This window comes from Chrysemys picta, chromosome 4 (assembly GCF_011386835.1).
Source record: "Chrysemys picta bellii isolate R12L10 chromosome 4, ASM1138683v2, whole genome shotgun sequence".
NCBI lineage: Eukaryota > Metazoa > Chordata > Testudines > Emydidae > Chrysemys > Chrysemys picta.
This window is the reverse complement of record NC_088794.1, coordinates 149920454-149944462: the sequence shown is the minus strand read 5'-3', so window position 1 is coordinate 149944462 and position 24009 is coordinate 149920454. Positions and strand designations below refer to the sequence as shown.

General features: G+C 50.3%; 2 protein-coding genes across 10 annotated transcripts in view; both read right to left on the bottom strand.

Annotated features, from left to right (window-relative positions):
* NEMF (nuclear export mediator factor) overlaps positions 1–2808 on the bottom strand; it is a 31426-nt gene extending 28618 nt beyond the window's left edge. For 2 of the 9 annotated variants that reach the window (XM_008171627.4, XM_065593987.1), the window contains exons 1-2: positions 2430–2808; positions 200–268 (exon numbers count right to left, since the gene is read on the bottom strand). In XM_008171627.4, coding sequence (XP_008169849.2) covers positions 200–268; positions 2430–2488 — 128 coding nt within the window. In that variant the 5' untranslated portion in view covers positions 2489–2808. Of the gene's footprint in view, positions 1–199; positions 269–636; positions 1175–2257 lie in introns of those variants that run through there. The other 7 variants (XM_065593989.1, XM_065593991.1, XM_065593988.1 and 4 more) reach the window with 6 other exon arrangements.
* A 14457-nt stretch (positions 2809–17265) lies between these two features.
* LOC135983274 (maestro heat-like repeat-containing protein family member 2A) lies at positions 17266–22222 on the bottom strand. The gene is made up of 4 exons (XM_065594084.1): positions 22214–22222; positions 19548–19650; positions 18381–18446; positions 17266–17548 (listed from the first exon to the last, which is right to left on the bottom strand). Exons 1-4 carry the CDS (start codon positions 22220–22222, stop codon positions 17451–17453), a joined length of 276 nt encoding a protein of 91 aa, XP_065450156.1. The 3' UTR covers positions 17266–17450.
* Between the last annotated feature and the right edge of the window lie 1787 nt (positions 22223–24009).

Here is a 24009-nt window from a genome sequence, read left to right as displayed (position 1 = left end):
GAAAAAAACAATTATCTTCCTGTGACATTTCCTATGAACTCCCATAATAAAAATATTTATCTTCTTCCAGGGAACCACACAAAACTAATTTTTAGCAAACTGATTATAAAGGTTTGATAAGCAGCTGTTAATACAAGACAAATAGGCTCAAATTTAAGGAGGAATAAAACAGAGTTCACAAATGTTAAGAAGTTCTTACTTTTGAAGGCGAATAAGATAGGTCTTATTATCCACATCATAGACATTGTTTACTCTCATTCCCAATAAGCTGTTAAACAAAAAATAAACACATTTTGTTAATCCAGTATAGAATTCATACAAGCCTGTCAGAAAGATTCAGTGACAACTGAATCTATATGTACACAAATAAGTTTCCTAGGTTACAATATATTATACAAATAGCATTTGAAGAGGTGATAGGGCAGAAGCAGTAAAATGGACACGCTCCAGGGAAAATTATGATACGATTAGAAGATACGGGGAGCACTATTAATGAAATAAATGCAAAAAGAAAACAGAATAGCCACTTTTACAAGACTAATACAACGCCAGAATTTCAGCGACAATTCATGTTATGAGACACTAATGCATATGCATCTCTCTGCATCACCAATTTATCATTGAAGCCCCACTTACATTAGCAAACTAGCCCCCTGGCTGATGACTGTCAGCAATACATCTGGCTGAACAGGTGCTGAGAATGCTTGAGGAACTAGCCTGGATGGGACTAAAGCATTTTCAGCATCACCACAGAAAGCACAACTGAGATTTGATCCCATTGCTGTTTCATTCACAGTTATTCAAGCCAGCATAACACGGATGATAAAATCCCATGTAAATCACATCTTGAGGGGCATCAGTGTCCCCCTGGCACCACAGGGGAGGTGCCAGTACTTAGCCCAGCAGGGATAGGATGATGGTGGAGGGACTATATGAGTTCCAGGAGGTAGTGGGATGGGGTCTCAGGACTTCATGGGGGTGGAGGTGCAGTTTGTCTGGGCTCCAGTGGAGAGAAATGGATTGTGTGTGCACAGGAGTCAAGACGCCCCTAGTCTTACAGAGGGCAATGGGGGGGTGTGTGCAGAGGAATCAGGGCTCCCATGCAAGGCAATGGGGTTGGAGATGTCAGGGCTCCCCTGAGGACAGCGGGGTAGGATGGTCAGGGTTCTCCTGGCCTCTCACACGGGGCAATGGGATGCTATGGAGCATCAGAGTTCCCATAAGGGCCAATGGCGTAGGGGGGTTCCCAGGTCTCTACCATGAGGTGATCGGGTTCCTGTGGGAGGGCTGCAGGTGGGAGTTCCCAGGTCTCTCACACCAGGCGGCGACTTGAGAGGTTCCTGGGGAGAATTGGACAAGAGGGCTCCCATGGGGGCAGTTCCCAGTTTCTCACGTGGGGTGGCAGGCATGGGTGTTCCCATGGGGGCATTTCCCTGGTCTCTTGCCCAGAGAGAAGGGGGGGGTCCCCAGTCTCTCACACAGGGCAGTGGGGTGGGGGTTCTCATGTGCGGTGAGGTGGCAATACATGTGGCGGGGGTGGGGGGCAGTGAGGTGGGGGTTCCCATGTGCGGTGGGGGGCAGTACCGGTCGGGGGGGTGGGGGGCAGTGAGGTGGGGGTTCCCATGTGTGGTGGGGGGCAGTACCGGTCGGGGGGCTGGGGGCAGTGGGTGGGGGTTCCCATGTGCGGTGGGGGGCAGTACCGGTCGGGGGGGTGGGGGCAGTGGGGTGGGGGTTCCCATGTGCGGTGGGGGGCAGTACCGGTCGGGGGTTGGGGGTCCCATGTGCGGTGGGGGGCAGTACCGGTCGGGGGGCTGGGGGCAGTGGGTGGGGGTTCCCATGTGTGGTGGGGGGCAGTACCGGTCGGGGGGGTGGGGGCAGTGGGTGGGGGTTCCCATGTGCGGTGGGGGGCAGTACCGGTCGGGGGGCTGGGGGCAGTGGGTGGGGGTTCCCATGTGTGGTGGGGGGCAGTACCGGTCGGGGGGGTGGGGGCAGTGGGTGGGGGTTCCCATGTGCGGTGGGGGGCAGTACCGGTCGGGGGTTGGGGGTCCCATGTGCGGTGGGGGGCAGTACCGGTCGGGGGAGTGGGGGCAATGGGGTGGGGGGCAGTACCGGTTGGGGTGGTGGGGGCAGTGGGTGGGGGTTCCCATGTGCGGTGGGGGGCAGTACCGGTCGGGGGGGTGGGGGCAGTGGGTGGGGGTTCCCATGTGCGGTGGGGGGCAGTACCGTTCGGGGCCGTGGGGGTTCCCCAGTCTCTCACCCAGGGCGGTGGGTGGTCCCAGGAGGGCGGCAGAGCCATGGGGGGCAGTGGGGGAGGGGGCTCCCTGGGCGGGCAGTTCCCCGGGAGGGGGAGGGGGTTCCAGGTGTCCCGGTCTCTCGGCCGGGGATGCGGGCGGGTCACTGGACACCCGCGGCCCCGGCGCGGACGCTACCTGTCCCTGAGCTCGGCCAGCACGGCCCGGATGTCGATGGTGTTGAAGCGGGACTTCATGGCGGGGCGGGGCGGGGCGCCCCTCACACAGCGACCCCCACTCGCTAACTCTTCACAGTCGCCTACACCAACAGACGCACATGCGCAGTGCTCGTCCCTACGGCAAGGCCCGGTAGACAAACTTGTGCGGCGCGTTTGAGGCTCGCTCTGTCCTGGCGCTGGGAGCCCCGCTCCCCTTCGCCCCGGGCCTGGCGGGGGCCATCGCAACGGCGCCAAACTGCATTTTCAGCCGGCAGGAGGCGCTGAGTCCCTTCCCCACCGGCCGGTGACAGCGCCGCCCCTACCCCGGTGTGGGGTCTCCCTGTCCCCCGCCAGGATCCGGGGGAGGGAGCGGTGCCCCGGCCCGCTACACAAAGTGTCCCTGGTGTGGCGTTTCCTGCATCACAGATCTGGGGTGCGGGTGCTCCCCTCCCCCCATCCCGGCTCTCTGGGGGTGTCTGCATCAAAAGAGACCGGGTCTCACTGTCTGACCAGGCTACGCGGCAGGGGCGAGTCACAGGCGCGATCCCACTACTGATCGGCACGGGAGTTTCGACCTGCTCCGTTCCCGACCTGGGCCGGGTCACCCCTCCTTAGGCAACCTGGGGACCCCAAAGGCCGCCGCATGGAGCCCCCGTCTCCCCTCCAAAAAGCAGCCGCAGCACTTCCTCCTACCCCTCTGCTCGCAGGGGCGGTGCCGGGACTGAGCCCAGCAGCCGGACCTGCTGGGGGGGGGGGGGTCAGGATGAGCATCTCCTGTCTGCTGCGGGGCACACACACACTCCGCTGGGGGGGGGGGGGGGGTCAGGATGAGCATCTCCTGTCTGCTGCGGGGCACACACACACTCCGCTGGGGGGGGGGGGGGGGTCAGGATGAGCATCTCCTGTTTGCTGCGGGGCACACACACACTCCGCTGGGGGGGGGGGGGTTAGCAGCGCCTGGGGGGCTGGGCTATTATCGGTCTCTGGTGTGTGGGTGCCCCTGTCCCTTTCTTTTTAAGGATCAGGACCAACCTTAGGGAAAATGGTGCCCTGGGTCAGGGGGTCTCAACCTTTCCCTTGCTGAGGCCCCCTCGACATGCTATACAAATGCCAGGGTCCAGCGGGGGGAGAGCTCAGGCCTCCAAGGGCCCAGGGATAGTTTTACTTCTCTTTGCGGGGCCAAAGCAAGGGCTAGCCGAGCTTGAGCGAGCTCCGCGTATACCAGGGTTGTATCAGCACAAACGGCTCTCGCTCCCGTTTTGCTACCTTGGGTGTACTGAGCATGCTCACTCGAACTGAGCATGCCCAGTAACCTTCGTTGTAGCCACTGCCCTCTCTCTGCCCTTACTTCTACTTACGATTTGCTGCCTCCTCTTTGGGGGGGGGTTAAGAGGATTAAGGGGGGCAAATCGCAGCGGGGGGCTGTCAGGGTCTGAGCAGGGGGCAGAATTTTACTGGCCTGGGGGGTTCAAGCTACTGTAGCTTAGGGTTACCATATGTCCGGTTTTTCCCGGACATGTCCTGCTTTTCGGCAATCAAACCCCCGTCCGGGGGGAATTGCCGAAAAGCCAAACATGTCCAGGAAAATGCCGGCCGGGCACTTCCCCTCCCGCGGCTGCTCCGCTCCGCTCCTCCCCTCTCAGACTTTAAGAGCCGAGCTGCCCGAGCCAGCGCTACCGGCTTCAGGCAGCCCCCCCTGCCTCCGGACCCCGAGCCGCCGGAGCAGAGCAGCTGGAGCCGGGGAGGAGAAGTGCCTGGCCGGCGGCTCGTGGTGCGGAGGCAAGGGGGGCTGCCCGAAGCTGGTAGCGCTGGCTCGGACAGCTCGGCTCTTAAAGTCTGAGAGGGGAGGAGCGGAGCAGCTCAGCTAGAGCCCGGGAAGGGAAGTGCCTGGCTGGCGGCTCGGGGTCTGGAGGCAGGGGGGTTGCCCGAAGCCGGTAGCGCTCGGGCAGCTCGGCTCTGTTTAAGAGCCGGGCTGCCCGAGCGCTACCGGCTTCGGGCAGCCCCGCTGCCTCTGGACCCTGCACCGCCGGAGCCCGGGAGGGGAAGTGCCCGGACGGGGGCGCAGGGTCCGGAGGCATGGGGGCTGCCCAAAGCCCAAGCGCTACTGGCTTCACGGTTTGCCGGGCAGCCTCCAGACCCTGCGCCCCCGGCTGGGCGCTTCCCCTCCCGGGCTCCAGCTGCGCTGGGGAAGCGCAGGCCAGGGGCGCAGGGTCTGGGGGCTGCCCGGCAAACCGTGAAGCCAGTAGCGCTGGCTCAGCCCTTTCCCCGTGGCTGGGAGTGGGAGGGAGGAGGGGGCGGAGTTAGGGCAGGGAAGGGGCGGAGTCGGGGCGGGGCTAGGGTGGGAAAATGGGTGGGGCCAGGGCCCGTGGAGGGTCCTCTTTTTTTATTTATTAGATATGGTAACCCTAGGCTGAGGGGCACCAGCTCTGCTGCATGCTACTGTGGGCCTGATCACTGGCAGCCGGCCGGCACCCTGGCCGTTAACCCCTGGAGCATCGATTCCCAGTGGTGGGGCCTGCATGCTGCATGGTGCCTTGGCCTGGATTTAGTGTAAGCATCACGGGTGCCCAGCTGAGGGGTGTCTCTCTGCTAGGGGGCTGGTGTCTGGGGGAGGGGGCTCTTGGGGGTTGCAGTAAGCAGGGGGCCCTGCAGTTTGGGTCTCTGGGCAGGCCTGAGCTTTGCCATATAGTGGAGGCTTCCTAGAGCAAAGCCGGGGGCAGCTCCTGGACACCCGCTGGCCCCTGCTGGGAGCCAGACTGGGCCGCATCTCCTGGGTGGCTGGAGTCACTGGTGCAGTGGTCCGGGCCAGAGGGAAGCCCTTCGAGCAGGTGGGAGGTGCTGCTGCAAAGGCAGGAGCCCACCAGTGCAGTGATCCAAGGGCAGTAACTGGGGAGTAGCTGACAGGAGAGCCAGGCCAAGCAGCAGCCATGGCCAACTCCTTGCTGCTACTAGACCAAGGTTCATTGCAGAAGCTGGGGCCACAGGGGTCCTGGTCCTTGGGTTGGGAAGTGACAGTGACCGCTTGGCCAGCAGATCTCAGCGAAGAGCCTGGGCCGATGTGCACCCCCTGAGCTGCAGGGCGTCCTGCAGCTAGAGCTGGTACCAGGGCCAAAGCCACCTACAGGAGCAGCCCCCTGGGGCTTTGCTGGGAATTCAGGCCTGGGGGCTGGGCTCCCCAGCTGGGAGCAGTTGCAGTGCTGGGAGGGGGGCAGATTCACCTTCCCAGCTGCTGGATGCAGGCTGCAGGGCCCATGGGGGATGCAGCCAGGTGGGCAGAGCGGAAGGGAAAGAGTCCCACACAGCATGGATCTGCTGGGAGCTGATCCTGCACCACATGGCGGGGGGGAGGGGGGGGGAGAAGGGCACAATGTAGGACTGATGAATGAAATTGTTTTTAATTGTTTACTTTATTAATGTAACTTCATAAGTAAAGTTTTATGAATGAAACAATATTCATTCATAAAACCGGTTACCCCAATAACTGGCTAATTAACAGTTAAGATGCTTGTTAAGAGCCATAGCTGTTCAGTCAGCTGCCTTTGTAAGTTTCACTATCAATCCAATTCCTGCTTAAATCGCTGAGACTTGCACTGCTTCAGTATTGTAATTTCTGTTCACCATTTATTACACTTGCCTACAGTGTAACTTCTGTTCACTGTTTGCCATCCATTATACTTGTCTATATTGTAACTTCCGTTCACTGTTTGCCATATTGTAATTCAAACCCCATTTTAAAACGCTCACTCCATTTTGTAAGGGCTTGCTGCAACCTTCATTTTTGCAAACCCTGCTGTAATCTTATTAGTTTAGTTTAGATGTGTGAATGAGGTATGTATGGATGATGGAATCAACCTCCAGCCCCAGCCTGTCCTGATTAAATAGAGTTCAAACACCAATGGCTGAAGATGCAGACAAGAGCCCTAACAAAATAAGAAGAATCCACCCTAAAAAGAAAAGGTACAATAGAAGGAAGATCAAAGCCCGGTCCCAGGCTGAAAGTCATGTCTGCAATTGACGGATGATCAATCACCAAACCCAGAGGCAGCGTGACACAGCAAGACCTATAGACTCTGGAGTCAAACTAAAGCCTACAAAAAGGATGGGTGAGATGGAAAACTTTGGAGGAGGGTAACATTCTGCTGCCAACATGGAAGGGCATCGGTGCATGCCCAACAGAGACCCAGCTCGTCCTTGTGCCCGGCTTTCCTGGCCAGTTAGCCGCCACAAGCTATGAACCCAAGCTGCAAACTCAAGCCACAGACTCAAGCAGGACTGGTAACTATGCAGCAGCTGCAGAACATCTGGTGTGTGTGTGTGTGTAGGTATTAGGTATAATCTGTGTGTATAAGGATTAAGCTATTAGTTATTGGTCATAAATCAAATTGTTATCGTAATAAATGTGGCATCTTTATCTTGTCCCCTTTAATAAGATCCTGCTAGTTTTTATTGGTATAACACAGCCCATTGTCCTCCCACTGGCTAGAACCGGCTGTGACTCCTGAGCTGGGTCTCTGGGTCATCCGGTCAGCGGTCGCTGGGGTGTCCATCCTCCAGGCCATCGGCTGGGGTCCCAAGTTCCCTCTCCGGTCCTCTGGAACAACCAACTCCCTCTCCCCTCACCTCGTTAAACCAGTAACACCCAGGGATACTGAGTCCCACTCTCTCTGCATGCAAATAATTGGAAAACCACAAAAATATAAGAAAATTCCCCCATTTCGTCACAGTGGGGATCCTGGAAGAGTGGTTAGAAACCCCAGAGAGGCAGTGAACTGAGGTCTTGTTTCATCTCTGCAGAAAAGGGTAAGGAAGGAAGCCCCCACATCATGGTTACAGTGGACATGCAGGAAGCCCCAATTCCTCTGAAAGAAGAAATCAGGCCTCTGAGCAATTGAAACAGATACTTCAAACAGTTTAATAGGAAATATGTGCACAGTAAATCCAAAATCTGGAGCTGGGTTATTTCCATATGACGTTGTTTGTGAGATACTTGGCCAGCACCTGAAAAAGAAATGTGAAGAGTCATGAGTATTTGTCCAGTGCCCCTTAATACACATAAACAGAGTGGAGAATACTAGGGAATACCAATCTGATAACATGGACCGGGAATAAGCTGCTGGATACGGTATAGAAAGCAAACACCAACACAGGAAACACTACAAGATTAGGGGAACCCATATTACTTAATATAGTTGCTTTTGAATGAGCGGAATGTGTCAATTCAGCAGGGGTCTCTATTGATTTCCTTCCAATATTCAACTGTTACAGGAACATTGTCTCCCCATTGATAGCTATAAGCAATAACATCCCAGACTCCCTCTGCCTTTTGCCCTCCTCTGCTAACTGCTGCCTGGTGATCCCCACAGCCCCTGAACCCGGGGGACAGTAAACTGGAGAATGAGGTGGTGATGGAGACTAGAAACCTGACCATTCAGTGACCTTTTTCTATGACGTGGAGGATCATAGTAGCTAATTTTGGAGGATGAGTTATATCTGCTGAGCGCCTTTTCTTAAGGGCAGAGCATCCTTATCTCCCAGTAACATCAGTGGGAGTTTGAGAACACTCAGCAGCTCATAGGATTGGGCAATACAAATACAAAGGCCTTGGGTGGCTAAAGTTAAGCACTAAAATCTGCAGTTAGATGCCTAAATACTCATTATAGCCACCTGCAGCCGTGCTGATTAAATCTCTATCAGCACTGTGGTGTTTAAAATAGATATTTGAAAAACAAGGGGACTGATGTTTATAGGCATATTTGTCCTTTGGTTGACATCAGACAACTTTATGCCAGGTGAGTGAATTTTCCAAACCTGGATACCTAAACTTTGACTCCTAACATCACATGTAGGTGCATAAATAGGGGTGGGATTAGTGGTAAAATCACCTTTTGCTGCCCTATGTTGCAGTGGAGCAGGACAAAGTAGCCATAAAGCTGCCCTAAGAGGCAGCTAGGATTTCCCCAGCATGTGCAAATCCCTAACACACAGAGAACTAGCATATATAGTGTACTGCCAGTGTAGCTGGCTGTATGTCACTAACTCCTAGCTTCCCACCCAAGTATATGGGGTGTGAGCTGGAAACAGACGATGGCACACACAATGTGTGCTGTGCTACAGCAATCTCCAGTGCAGCAATGGCTGTTTCAAGACAGCATAATTTAGAACAACCCAGAGTCTAGAGCTCAAGTGTATTTGAGCTGGTACTTGGCTGTTCCTATAGTAATGACTCCTGAGCAAGCAGTATAATGTCCATGCTTATCACTGAGCTTGTCCAGAGGCTGCACGTCCATCAGAATGACTAGATGTCCTGATGTGTAATAAAAATGCTTTGAGTAATAAAAATCAACCCAGGCTACTTTACAGGGCCTCAGCCTTCTCTCACTTACAGCATCTGAGCAGCAGGACAATGGCTAATACTGCCCAGTATTATAGTTGCCTCTCTCTTCTTCCAATTTTGGGTAGCAGGAGTGAGTAGTATAAGGGCCCTACTGTCAATCAAACATTAACCCCACACCTTAACCCAATAAGCCCTGCCCACCAGTCATTGGAAATCCCACCCCATGGGGGTATTACTTCCGGGGTCAAGGCGGACACATGACCAGAAGCAAGGTGTGTCATGTGACCCCTCTAAGAACTCCTCCCACTGTCCTCTACCAATCAGGATGGGTTTTGGCCTTGATAGGAATGAAGATTTGACCAATCAGGGGGAGTTCCGAGCTTCATCTGACCCCTCTAAGAACTCCTACCACTGCTCTCTACCAACCAGGAGGGGTTTCAGCCACTGGGGACCACCCTGAGAGGAGATTTGACCAATTGGGGGGAATTCTGGGGTGGGGTGACCAGTCCGGAAGTGGTTCGTGTGACCCTTCTAAGAACTCCTCCCACCACCCTCTACCAATCGCGATGAGTTTCAGCTGCAGAGGATTGCTCCGAAAGGAGATTTGACCAAAATAGGGCAGGTTCTGGGATGGGGTGAACCACCCAGAAGAGGGTCGTGTGACCCCTCTAAGAACTCCTCCCAATGCCCTCTGACAATCAGAATGCAGCACCATCACCCCATAAGTCCCAGCGCTGGGCAGAGGAGGCCATCTCTTACCAAGAAGACGTGTTTTAGAAATCATGGAAAGGCTGAGAGGAAACATGGACTCCTTTGCCATCCCCGTGAAAACTTTGAACTTTGTTTTAACCCCGAGGACCTTTGGACTTGTGTGGAGAAAACGTTACAGCAGCGACAGTTCTGAAGAGGATGAGGGAGCAGCCAAGGGGATTCCTTTGGCCCAGCCATTGATGGATATGCCAGAAGCCAAACCTGAAGCCCAACCACTCATGACGCACCCCGATGAGCATGGTGGCCTCTCGTCGTCCACCACCCTGGAGGAGGAAGGGGATCATGGCTTGAGGGAGTCACCGGCGGACAAGGTGAATGGAAAAGACATCGCTCAGGTAAATGAATGATTAAGAAGTGACAGTCGATGATGGGGTGTAATGGGGTTAGGAACCTGGGGTTGTGTAAATCTAAAAACAAGCAATGGGAACTTACACTTGTTTCTTGTCTAAAAATCTCTTGACAGCTCAACGATGCCTTTCTAGAGGACCCGGAGGCCTGGTCAGCATTGCATCAAGCAGCGAAGATGAACTCCAAGGATGATGGCTATGAGGAGTTTAGGAGGAGGTTTGGCATGGAACTCGCTGAGCCAGTGCCACGTCGTGAGCGTAAAAAATTATAGGGACTATTGTACGCGTTGCTGTTTGTGCTGTTCTTAATCACTGTCTTAGGGAAAAGCTTTTTGAAGATTCTGAGGGCTGTGTCATAGATGCACCAGCCCCCCGGCACCATGACCGTGTGACTTGGACTTCAATGGATATAAACTGCAAGCTCCGGGGCTTGTGTGCGGAGCTGTGTTTGGAAAGCTTACTGAACACTATTATTGCCATAGGTTATGCTATGCAATTTCTGTGCCTAACCCAAGAACATTTAATGCAAGGGGTGACCTTGATAAATGCTGTGCAATTCAGTGGAGACCCTGATCATGTTTTAAAGAAAATGCCCAAACCGGAAGATGCCTGCTTACAGTGTTATGTTGACCGTCTGGTCCGCACAAAAAGTGACAGAACCCTGCTTAAGAAAAAGACATTTTGTAAGAAATCTAACAGGATTAAGTTAGAGAATGGTGAGGGGACAGCCTTAGAAAGCCTGAATCCTCAGAAAAGTATATTTTTTTATGATTTTGAATACACGCAGGAGACTGGGTTGCACACTCCCAATTACATTTTTGCTATGTCCCTAAAGCCGGAAAAGTCCTGGGAATTTAAGGGCGATGAGTGTCTTTCTATGGCTGTTAAGACCTTTCTTGGCAAAGAGTTCCAGGACTACATATTCCTAGCGCACAATTCCAAAGGTTACCATGTGTACTTCATCGTTAGACAGTTACTGAAGGAAAAGATGTGCCTAGAATTGATCACTCAGGGAAGTAAACTAATGTATGTGGAAGTTAAGGTCCTGGGCATTCGTTTTATAGACTCTCTAAACTTCTTGCCCATGAAGCTTAGCAAGCTCCTGCAGGCGATGGGGTTTGAAGGGTGCAAAGGGTATTTTCCACATTTTTTTAACACTTGAGAAAAATCAAAATTACATGGGGCCTATGCCCGGTGTGGAGCACTATGGTGTAGAAAGCATGATGCCCAGGGAAAAAGCAGAGTTTCTTGACTGGTATCGGGACCACAGGTATGAGATGTTTGACTTGCAGAAAGAGCTCGCGTATTACTGTGAGCAGATGTCAAAATTTTGAGACAGGCTTGTATCCTATACAGAAAAGAGATTATGAAAATGACGGAGAAGGGAGATATAGTAAAGAGAGGACCTAGTAAATTCACTGAGATAAAACTGTGTATAGACAAACGATATCCGCCTATATTACAAACCTAACCCCAGGGAAGAAATTCATATTATGATTTTACCAGCCTGTACCCTTTCGTAAGCAAAACCCAAGAATACCCTATCGGACACCCCAATATACTTTATGACAAATTTGGACCCCTTGCAAATTATTTTGGAATTGCAAAAGTTAAAATGTACCCCCCACGGGGCTTCTTTTCCCCATTGTTACCTGTCAGAGTGGGTAACAAGCTTATGTTCCCGCTATGACAAACCTGTGCTGAAACCGAGCAGCGGGAGATATGGCACCCATACTGACGAGGAGAGGGCCATCCTGGGGACTTGGTGCACTGTGGAATTGAATGAGGCCATAGCAAAGCGGTACACAGTGGCTAAAATATATGAAATCTGGCATTTTAATGAAAAATCTGATGAACTGTTTTCAGAGTAAATAAAATTACACCTCCACCAGAAACAAGAGGCTTCAGGGTATCCCAGCTGGTGCACAGACAAAGAAAAACAAAATAAGTACATTAACGATTTCTACCAGAAAGAAGGCGTGCATTTACGCCAACACGAGATCAGGTTTAACCCCGCTAAACACCAAATCGCTAAACTGTTTTTAAATTCTCTGTGGGGTAAATTCGGCCAAAGAACAAACCTACCCAATAGCAGCATCGTGAGAAACCCTGACGAACTCTTTCAGTACCTGTTTCCCCCCCACACTACGAGGTTTCATCCTGTGAGTTTATCGACGATGAAACAGTGTGCATGTCTTGGAAGCATGCAAAAGACTAGTACTCAGTCTCTGGAAATACCAATGTTTTCATAGCCTGTTTCACCACTGGTTACGCCCGCTTAGAACTATACAACCTGCTAGACAGGTTGCAAGAGCGGTGCCTGTACCATGACACTGACTCGGTGATATCTATGAAAAGGGAAGGTGAGTGGAATCACCTCTGGGGGATTATTTAGGGGACCTCACGAGCAAGATCCCGCCAGATCAACACATCACCCAGTTTGTGTTGGCAGGCCCGAAAACATATGGGTATAAGCTGTAGAGAGGAAAGGCCTGTATGAAAGTCAAAGGTATTACCCTGAACGTAGCAAACTGTGAAAAGATCAACTTTGACAGTCTGAAAGATCTAGTCCTGGACTATTGCATGGGCCTGTGAGAAAACACCTCAAAAAAGATAGAGGTGCAGCAGCCCTCTATCGTAAGGAACAAAAATCAGTGGCAAATAGAGACAAAAACCCTTAATAAAACACAGAAAGTCGTTTACAAGAAGAGGGTCCTAGGAGAAGGGTTTAAAACCCTGCCCCATGGCTTTTAAAATGGATACAAGGTGGAAACACCCCTTTTCTGCAATTCGTGCGGGGCCTAGCAACTGTGGGAAAAGTTACTTTATAAAAAATGTGTTGGATAATGCCAAACAAACATTGTCTGTTATGCCTGAGAATATTGGATAACATGGCTATCAAAATCATTGCAAGATACGCATGTCTGGGCTTGTTGAAACATGTTTTGAGCAAGGCTAGGCATGCCCAAGAATTTAAATTTAGTTTTTACAATATTCATCACCATCCGGTCATTTTGCACTAAGTCGTTAGAATACAATTTTTAAATCCGGTCAAAAGATAAACCCTTGCTACAATGATGTAAGAAAAACTCGCAGTGATGGCCGCAGGCAACAGAGCGGGGGTCTTGTAATTGTCTATTGTGAAACACAATGTCTGTGGAATTTTTGTTTAAAAATTTCATAATGCTTTTAGGAAACAACACGCTGTTTGGGGGGTGCCCGTATGAGTCAAAAAACTCTCCACGGTTACGCTCCGCCAGATACAAGGCGAGCCAGTGTTCACCAAGTTGGTTGTGTGGATGCGTGTTGACCACCAAAGCTAGGGGTCTCTGAGATAGCTTGCTGCCAGGGAGCCAATCACAAGGGAACACATCTAAGAAATTCTTTTTCTTGTAATGGGCCATTGATAAGACATGTAAGAGCTGCACGGTGTCCATGTTCACGTATAGTCAAACAGAATGTTTCTCCTCTGATTTATCTCTCTGACGTTGTCAAAAACCCCATACACGATCATATTGACGGTGACGGTTAAAGCCTTCCCAAAACGTATTTCTGTTCTCAGGTTCCCGGTTTTAATCAGGGAATAGTGATCGGCGCATTCCTGGTCGGGAGACGGGTCAAAGGCAAACAAGGTGTAGCCCAGTGTAAACTCCTCACGGTCGATTAACAGAGAATGATCTTTCGTGTGTTTACCAGCTGTCTGTACCACATTCATGTATTCTCTCACGCAGCGTCCTGCCTCGAAGTCTGGTTGCAGAGGCTTGGTTGGTATCTGTTCACCATCTACATACAAGGCCAAAAAATTAATATCATAATGTTGAAAATGAAAGGGATTTTTTGTGTAACTTCTGCTAAAGGCATCATTATCCACAAAGCCCAGGACAAGCATTTTGGGTAACTGTCCCAAAAACAGGTTCTCTTGGTTACTGACCCTGCTGCTCGCGGGGATGCTAAACACTCTCATTCTCACACGGTCCATGGGATATTTAGCATTAGCGGTAAGCAGGGCCTCCGCGTGCCCCAGATGAACACTCGGGGCCACCTGTACTTTCTTCACAAAAAGGGATGCTGACACAATGCCATTAAACAGAAGGCGTCTTTACTGCGTGTCAGTTTGATTTTCACATCCACTCCGTTCAATAAAAGTTTTTCATGAAAAAACAGGTCGCTGCGTAGATGACCCAGCAGCTCTACCGTCCTGCTCTGGGCAGTCAGCTTTGCACGCCTCACAAACCCCAGATTCTGCCATCCAACTCTGTTTCTTCGCTTGTCTGGCAGTGTCTTTGTAAAACAGGCCAGTGGAAAATTGCGTGGTAAAGGTGTCGGCGCTGTAATTGAGCGCCGATTCTATAAAGGCCCTGTAAGGGTAACAGCCGATAGAGGCAGCACCTCGATGTAGATGCTTTTCTCAGTGCTGGTCTGGGTAGGGGCTATTTGAAACAAGTCTAGTTCGGATTTGGTGCACTCTTCAGACCCGCAGTGAACAAAAGCCATGTTGATTAAAAAATCTCTCTTTTACCAGGCGGAGAGCGTCTTCTCTTTCGCCCAGGCTTCCTCTTGGACTTTTGCTTATGGCTGGCCCTGCGCATCAAAGCCCTTCTTTTAAAGGGTATTGGGGGACCTGTGCGTTGCAGGTATAATACATTTCTCTTTCTCTTCCTCCTTTTAATGTACATCAGCCCCAATCCCTCCTGTGAAGCTGTATTCGAGCCGGTTTGTGTAAAGTGTAAGCATCCTGGTCTGAAAGCCAAGCTGTTACCTGTCTTCTAGTTCAAGTTTTACTATGCTTTTTGGCCACTTGAAAAAGAGGATTCACCGCGCCAAAGCTCCCAACTTCCCTGGGGGTATAATATATTTTCTTTAACAGAGTCATCTGTGGAGACATGACTGTTCCCAGTACCGTCTTTTACTAAGACAAGTATGGAGGGGGACACATTCATATGGACACATTTCAATAAGTTTTATTAATTGCCTGGTTTAACACAACCTTTTACAGCCGCCTGTAAAAATGGATGCCATGACCCCTACGATGAGGGAGTCTGATCTGGTTCATTCTTCTATTTTGTCCTTTTCTGGATTGTCCTCTTGCGATCTGTATCTCAGACAGGAGCAAAAACAGCTGATGCATGATATATTTACTTCCACAGGGCTACCGATGGGTAAGTTCTCAAAGGCCTCTAGAAAGGCATCGTCGAGCTGTTGAGAGATTTTCAGACAAAAATCAGTGTAAGCACCCCACCGCTTGTTTTTAGATTTATGCAATGCCAGGTCGATTCCTAACCCCATTACACCCCCATGATCAACCGTCGCTTCTTAATCATTCATTTACCTGAGCGACGTCTTTCCCGTTCACCTTGTCCGCTGGTGACTCCCCCAAGCCATGATCCTCTTCCAACTTTAGGGGGGTGGACAATGAGAGGCCATCACACACATTGGGGTGCCTCACGAAGGTTTGGGTTTCGGGGTCGGGTTCCAAGGTATCTATCAACGGTGGAGTCAAAGGGCCCTCCTTGGAACTGTCACTGCTGTAGCACTTTCTCCATACAAGTCCAAAGGTTCTTGGGGCTAAAACAAAGTCTGAAGTTCTCACGGGGGTGGTAGAGGAGTCCATGTTTCCTCTCAGCCTTTCCACAATTTCTAAAACATGTCTTCTTGGTAAGAGATTGCCTCCTCTGCCCGGTACTGGGACTTATGGGGTGATGGTTCTGCACTCTGATTGGCAGAGGGCGTTGGGAGGAGTCCTTAGAGGGGTCACATGACCCTCTTCTGGGTGGTTCACCCCATCCAAGAACCTGGCCTATTTTGGCCAAATCTCCTCTTGGGGCGGTCCTCTGCAGCCAAAACCCATCGCAATTGGTAAAGGGTGGTGGGAGAAGTTCTTAGAGGGGTCACACAAAACACTTCCGGATAAGTCACCACACCCCAGAATTCCCCCCAGTTGGTCAAATCTCTTGGGGTGGTCCCCAGCGGCTGTAACCCCTCCTGATTGGTAGAGGGCGGTGGCAGGAGTTCTTAGAAGGGTCACAGAAACCATTTTCAGACAGGTCACCCTGCCCGGAACTCCCCTTGATTGGTCAAATCTTCTCTCGTGGCGTTCCTATCAGGGGGAAACCCATCCTGATTGGTAGAGGACAGTGGGAGGAGTTCTTAGAGGGGTCACATGAACCATTTCCAGACAGGTCATCCCGCCCCGGAACTCCCCCCAGTTGGTCAAATGTCCTCTTGGGGTGGTCCCCAGCGGCTGTAACCCCTCCTGATTGGTAGAGGGCGGTGGCAGGAGTTCTTAGAAGGGTCACACAAACCATTTCCAGACAGGTCACCCTGCCCCGGAACTCCCCTTGATTGGTCAAATCTTCTCTCGGGGCATTCCTATCAGGGGGAAACCCATCCTGATTGGTAGAGGACAGTGGGAGGAGTTCTTAGAGGGGTCACATGAACCATTTCCAGACAGGGCACCCCGCCCTGGAACTCCCCCCAGTTGGTCAAATGTCCTCTTGGGGTGGTCCCCAGCGGCTGTAACCCCTCCTGATTGGTAGAGGGCGGTGGCAGGAGTTCTTAGAAGGGTCACACAAACCATTTCCAGACAGGTCACCCTGCCCCGGAACTCCCCTTGATTGGTCAAATCTTCTCTCGGGGCATTCCTATCAGGGTGAAACCCATCCTGATTGGTAGAGGACAGTGGGAGGAGTTCTTAGAGGGGTCACATGAACCATTTCCAGACAGGGCACCCCGCCCTGGAACTCCCCCCAGTTGGTCAAATCTCCTCTTGGGGTGGTCCCCAGCGGCTGAAACCCCTCCTGATTGGTAGAGGGCAGTGGCAGGTGTTCTTAGAAGGGTCACACAAACCATTTCCAGACAGGTCGCCCTGCCCTGGAACTCCCCTTGATTGGTCAAATCTTCTCTCGGGGCGTTCCTATCAGGGGGAAACCCATCCTGATTGGTAGAGGACAGTGGGAGGAGTTCTTAGAGGGGTCACATGAACCATTTCCAGACAGGGCACCCCGCCCTGGAACTCCCCCCAGTTGGTCAAATCTCCTCTTGGGGTGGTCCCCAGCGGCTGAAACCCCTCCTGATTGGTAGAGGGCAGTGGCAGGAGTTCTTAGAAGGGTCACACAAACCATTTCCAGACATGTCACCCTGCCCCGGAACTCCCCTTGATTGGTCAAATCTTCTCTCGGGGCGTTCCTATCAGGGTGAAACCCATCCTGATTGGTAGAGGACAGTGGGAGGAGTTCTTAGAGGCGTCACATGAACCATTTCCAGACAGGGCACTCCGCCCTGGAACTCCCCCCAGTTGGTCAAATCTCCTCTCGGGGTGGTCCCCAGCGGCTGAAACCCCTCCTGATTGGTAGAGGGTAGTGGGAGGAGTTCTTAGAGGGGCCACATGACACATCTTGCTTCTGGTTATGTGTCCGCCTTGACCCCAGAAGTAATACCCCATGGGTGTGGGACTTCTGGTGACAGGTGGGCAAGGGGTGGGTTAACATTTGATTGACAGTAGGGCCCTTATACTACTGGAGCGCCTTCTTCTGTTTGTCTCCGTTCCGCTTCATTCCCCAATCACTCGGCCAGAACAGATGTCACTTATGATCTCAGTTGCCACCAGCTGGACAGTGGGACTTGGGTCTTTCTGTAGGACCTGGAGAGCTGAAATTACAGAGGACAACACGTTAGCGAACAGACTGTCAAATCACAGCTAAGTGTGATCACAGAACCTTGAACTACCTGAGCAGAATGATCACATGGAAAAATGTCAGACTGGGCTCAGTCCTTCTAATGGGATGGAAAATACATGAGAGATGAATATGCCCCACTTTTCATATAGTCACCTCTGCCTGAAATAGCTGGTGACTTATTACCACTGAATACCACACTACAGCAGCTCTCCAATACAAACAAAGCTTTAGGTTCCTCCACTGGGTCCCTTCCATGCTCTCAACTAGGGGGAGACCCTGACTCTACCAGCAAGTCATCCACTCTGCTGTAAATGGAAGAAGGCCCATTGTTTCAATAGCTTCCACTTTTAAGTTTATTTTCCATCTCTATTCAGGAGACACTGCCTGAGCTCAAATAAACCCGGAATTTAACAGAGGATAGGTCCAAGCTGGTTTATGCATGATACAGGGCACCTACTGGAAAAAAAAATGCTGGTGGGAAATTTGAGGTAGCAGAAAGTGGCGACAACTTCTTCTCACCTGGGGAGTCCACAGAGAGCCAATAAAGCCCAAAGAGTGGATAGCACTGGCTGTGGAGGGGGCATTGCCAGGACAACCAGGAGATGTACTGACTCATATCACACCTTCTGCAGCTTCCTCCTTTAGGGAAAATTAAAGCGGACTTTCTACTGGGCAAGAGTGAATTTGTCCTTTGCTGTGGGGCTGATGCACTTTGCACCAGTGGTATCGGTTACTGCTGCTTGCCAGCTAAATTCCTTTAGAACTCACTAATGAACAGGACTTCAGCTGTATTTATTACTTACACATCAGCAGATATTCCAGGTCCAGCCATTTCATACGCTGCCTGTCTGTGTGTTCCAGGATGATGCCTAAATACACAATGTAAAATAAATAACAACAGTAATAATAAAACCTTCCCTTGTTGAGTGCAAAGTGATATTAGCAGCCCCTACACAGGTCTTTGGCGTCTCCTACTGTGGGCCTAAAGGTGAGCTGTGGTCAAGAGGATGCTAGAGCAGTTTAGAGTCCACACTGAAGAGAATGAGAGAGACATTTTTTAAAAAGAATGTTTCCATAAAACCCATTTGCTTGAAACAGTCTGTGTTCCTCTTGCCACTGCTGTCAGTTATTGGAGACATACTAAGACAGTGTCTTGGTCAAGTGGTCTGAGCAAAGGACGGGGGCCAGGAATAAGTGAGTTCTAAGCAGGGATCTCACAAGGTGACTGATAGGTGAGACGTAGGCCACAATGCCTGCCTGTCTCACATGGGTGTGCTAGGGTGAAGAGGGCACAGGGCCAAAGAGGAGGAACCTAATGCTTCCTTGACAAGGTGGTGTGGCCAGGAACCTGAAACAGCAGGCACTATGGGGAGGTGGGCTGCATGCCTCCCAATGATGAAGTAGCAGTGAGGAGCACTGAACAACACTGTGGGTAGGTCTGCACTTTGATCTAGGGGTATCACTCCCAGTTCAATGGGACAGGCCCACACTGGCTCTGACAGCGATAGCATGCTAACATTAGAATGTAGCTAAGGCAGCACGAGCAGTGGGAGGAGCTAGCCACCTTAAGAATAGACTTTGGGGTTTGGATGGGATCATACTTGGGGTGGTTAAACCTCCTGCTGCTCCTGCCATCGCAACTACTCTCTATTTCTAGCACGCAGGACTAGTGTGGGTACGTCTCATCGAGCTGGGAATTATACACCCAGCTCAAAGTGTAACCATGCCCTACATGACAATGTCCCTGCCCCGACAACTAAATGACTGCACCGTGCTTTCCCTGCAATGATCCCGAAGCACTTGATAGCAACTAATCCACCACACTGGAGAGGTAGGGATATTAACATCTCCATCTATGGATGGGAAGCTGAGGCCCAGAGAGATTAATGGCAGCTCAGCGCTGCACAGTGGGATTGTTTCTGTCTCCCTCAATGGAAATACCAAAAGGGACACTGGGCATCATCTCTCACCAGCTAAGTTGGCTGCAACTGCCCGGATCTCTTCCCAGCTGCTATAGAAGTACGTGATGGTGATTTGGTACAATTTCTCCAGCAGCTCTGCATTCTCTTTGGCCTAGAGCACATGTGTCAAACTCAAGGCCCGCGGGCCACATCCGGCCCGCCATACAATTATATCCGGCCCGCGAAATCGTTTTATATATCTGTTTTTAATGGCCCTGTGATATGACGCCCCAATAACACACACTACAAATCCCATGATGCAGTGCAATTGCCGCCAACGGCAAGCCGCGGTTCAAGTTCGCGGTCTGTTGATGTATACAACGCTAATCTCAAATCAAAGCTAGACCCCAACAATGGCCAAGAGAAAAATTGATTCTGAAAACCGAGGCTTTCAAAGCCGGTGGGAGAATGAGTATATGTTTACTGAAATTGCAGGTAAACCAGTGTGTCTCCTTTGCGGGAGTAATATCGCTGTAATGAAGGAGTATAACCTAAGACGGCACTACGAGACGAAACATGAGAACAAATTCAAAAACCTGAGCGCAGGACAGAAGCTACAAAAGGTAGAGGAGTTGAAGAAGAATTTGACATCCCAGCAGACGTTTTTCACCAAAGCAAAATCACAAAGTGAAGCTGCTGTGAAAGCAAGTTTCATTGTGGCCGAAGAGATCGCCAAATCAGGACGGCCATTTACCGAGGGGGAATTCGTAAAGAATTGTATGATGAAAGTGTGCGACGTCCTTTGTCCAGATAAAACGCGAGCGTTTGCAAATGTAAGCCTCAGCAGAAACACTGTTGCTAATCGGGTTTGTGAGATGGCGACTGATTTGAAAACACAGTTGATTGAAAGAGCAAAAGATTTTGTTGCATACTCCCTTGCCGTGGATGAAACTACTGACGCGACTGACACTGCACAGCTGGCGATATTTATCCGTGGTGTGGATTCCAATTTGTGCGTAACAGAGGAAATACTGGACATTAAATCGATGCACGGGACAACGAAAGGAGAAGACATCTTTGGAAATGTATTTCAAAGTGTAACCGACATGAAACTGCCGTGGGAAAAACTCGTTGGACTTACAACAGATGGCGCACCTGCTATGTGTGGTGAAAAAAATGGACTGGTGGGAAGGATGCGCTCAAAGATGCGGGAGGAGAACTGTGCCGGTGAGTTGACAGTGTATCACTGCATCATACACCAGGAATCGCTGAGTGCTAAAGTCCTAAAAATGGATCATGTGATGAACACTGTAACACAAACCGTCAACTTTATCAGAGCCCACGGTTTAAATCACCGCCAATTCCAGTCTTTTCTGCGGGAAATAGATAGCGAGTTTGGCGATATGCCATATCATACGGAGGTCCGGTGGCTAAGTCGGGGAAAAGTTCTCAAAAGACACTTTGAGCTGCGAGAGGAAATCTGCCAGTTCATGGACAGTAAGGGGAAAGACTGCACAGTTCTGCGGGATGAAAAGTGGAAATGTGAGTTGGCGTTCCTGGCTGACATAACGTCGCATCTTAGCGCTTTAAACCTTCAACTCCAGGGACGGGAGCACATAATAACCGATATGCATGATGCAGTGAAGGCATTTCAAGTGAAGCTGCGCTTATGGGAGACACAAATGCACCAATGCAACTTGTCTCACTTTCCCTGTTGCCAAGTAATACGGAACCAAGAAAGTGCCACAGTTTTCCCAAATGCCACCTTTGCTGAAAAACTCAGTGCACTGCGCACTGAGTTCGCACGGCGCTTCAGTGACTTTGAGGCACAGAAAAGTAACTTCGAGCTGCTTCGCAACCCATTTGCAGTCGATGAGGAAACCGCACCTGTAGAAATGCAGATGGAGCTGATAGAACTGCAATGTAACGGGACACTGAAGGCAAAGTACGACACTGCGGGGCCAGCACAGTTCACTCGCTTCATTCCTGAAGCGATGCCGCAGCTCCGCCAACATGCGGCTCGAATCCTGTCCATGTTTGGCAGCACATATCTGTGCGAGCAGCTGTTCTCTGTGATGAAAATTAACAAAACGTCACACAGGAGTCGCCTCACTGATGAACACCTGCAATCGATCCTGAGAATCTTCACAACACAGAACCTAACCCCAAACATAAACGAACTTGTTGCAAAGAAAAGACTCCAAGTATCAGGCTCTGACTAAATAGGACAAGAAAATGGAATGTTATGATTTGTTATGATTATACTTTTGCTTTAAATTCAATTTTTTATTTATATTTTCAGATTTTTTTAATATTCCAGCATGTACAGATTTTGAATGTATTGTATTGACAGGATATTTTTTTATGAAGAGCAAAATATTTTAAGTTGAAATGTATTTATTTTGGAATGATATCCTGTATTTTGGTTCATATTAATGGTTAAAAACATAAATATTTAGTCTGTTAAATAAATGGTTATACTGTTCGGCCCGCGAGTTTTGAGTTTTGGCCCCCTGTGCAATTGAGTTTGACACCCCTGGCCTAGAGGGAATCAGGGACACATGAGCTCTCTCTGGCTAGAAGTGCCCTTTGACTGCCAGCACATGCTTTTACGAACCACAGGTAAATCAGAGAGAGAACAGGTGACTGGGTAGAAGTGGGAACAATGGGAATGTGTGGCAGATTTACATTTCCCATCACCCTCAGTCATATATCCCACTCTTACAGTTATTTACATCATCCATCACACATCCCCCCCGCCACCTCTACACCACCACTCCAGTCAATAATCTCAGGCAGTTCAACAGCTCACTCACAAGGTGTCTGCAAATGTCCACCTGGAGCTCTTCAGGCTTCAGCTCGGCTGTGCCACCAAGGTGCTCATTAATTGCACTTTGGAGTCTCTTCAATCCCAAAAACGGTAAACAGAGGTGAAACGTAGCTCTGCATTCCTGAAAAAGAGTGTCACACCATTGAATTGTTCTCTACCGAGTGCTATGTTCATTCAAAGGGAACTCATCTGCGTGCCTGCTCATCTATTCCAGGATCAAAAAAAGGGATTCATCTGGATGTAATTGGCAGAAAACATGCAGGAATGACTAATAGACGGGAGAGCTTCAACTGAAACCTGGAGATAGCATCAATGTCTTTTGGGAACAGATATACCGATGAAAGCTGCTGCACCAGGCATAGCTGTGGTCTCTCTGTTCTGGGGAGGCAGGGGCCTGGGATGCAGAGACAGACAGGAACAGAGACCTGTCGGGGTCAGACCCATGACCTCTCCTGGATTCTGGTGAGGCAGCCATGGACCAACCTGGCTGGAACTGACTCAGCAGGAGGGCAATGAACTGAGGGGAGAATTTGGGCCTCCACAGCAAGCAGGAATAGCAGAGCTCCCCTGGCATTGGGAGGAAGATTCCTTTTGCTTAGTAAATAAGTCACTGTCAGTCTTACCATTGAAATCTCAGGGTTTGGGTCTTGCAGGTGCAGCAGAAGTGTGACCCAGCTCTTTTTAACCTGGTCGGCGAAATAGGTCTTCCATTTTCTCTTTGTCAGCCGGGCCAGGATGCCAAATAGGACAAAGGCCATTGAGCGAAGAGCATCATCCTCCTACAGCCAAGAAAGCCCCGCAAGTTAGTAATTAAGAGACAATCACATCATGCACTTTGCACAGCCATCTCTTCTACGCTAAAGTAGAGTGATTCCAACTACAGCTAGTTGGAAAACCGGTAATTAACCAATTTTTTGTTCGAATTTGCTGATTCATCAAAATATTTTAGAGACAGTTCAGTTTTGATGAAATTCCTCCGGAAGCCAGGTAGGGGTCCTTAGAAACTTGCCTGGGGTCTTTCCAGTGCACCCATCCAGCTCTGTGGCAGCCAATCTAGCAGGCTGATTGGGATCATGGGCTTCCAGGCCCCCAGCTTCTGGGACCTTGGGAGTCCTGGCTCTCAAATTTGCAACTCCCTGGCACCTCTAGCTCCCAGAGTTTCCTGGGTTCCCAGCACTGGGATAGTCTGAGAGCAGACTGCCCTGGGCCAAGGCTTCCAATAGAGCTAGGTTGAAAATAGTAATTCTGTTTCACAAAGAGTTTTGAACTTTGGGGAGAGGGGTTCCCACAAATAGGAACAAAACCCAAATTTGAAATCTCTAAATTCTGTGCAAAACGGAATTATCATTCCAACCCTCTCACATAAAAATGGTATAGAACAAGCCCAACACTCTCTATTGTACTCTGTAACCCCCATTTCATGGTTATCTAGCTATCTAATCTAGTATTCAGATTTTCTTTGAGGTTCTCAGTGGCAATAAAGAAGAATAGACGGGTGAGACTGTGGGAGCAGGGATGTCATCCCCATCCTCCTAATGTTCTCCTCCTCCGTAAAACACCTCTCTTCCCTGGGGCCTAAAATCTCTTCACTCTGACATGAGCAATGCCCAGGGAGTCCACATCACGCATTGTAAATGGAGTCTAATCAAGATCGGTTGAACTGGGGTCGGAGAGATCTGTTCACATACATCGTCAAAGTAG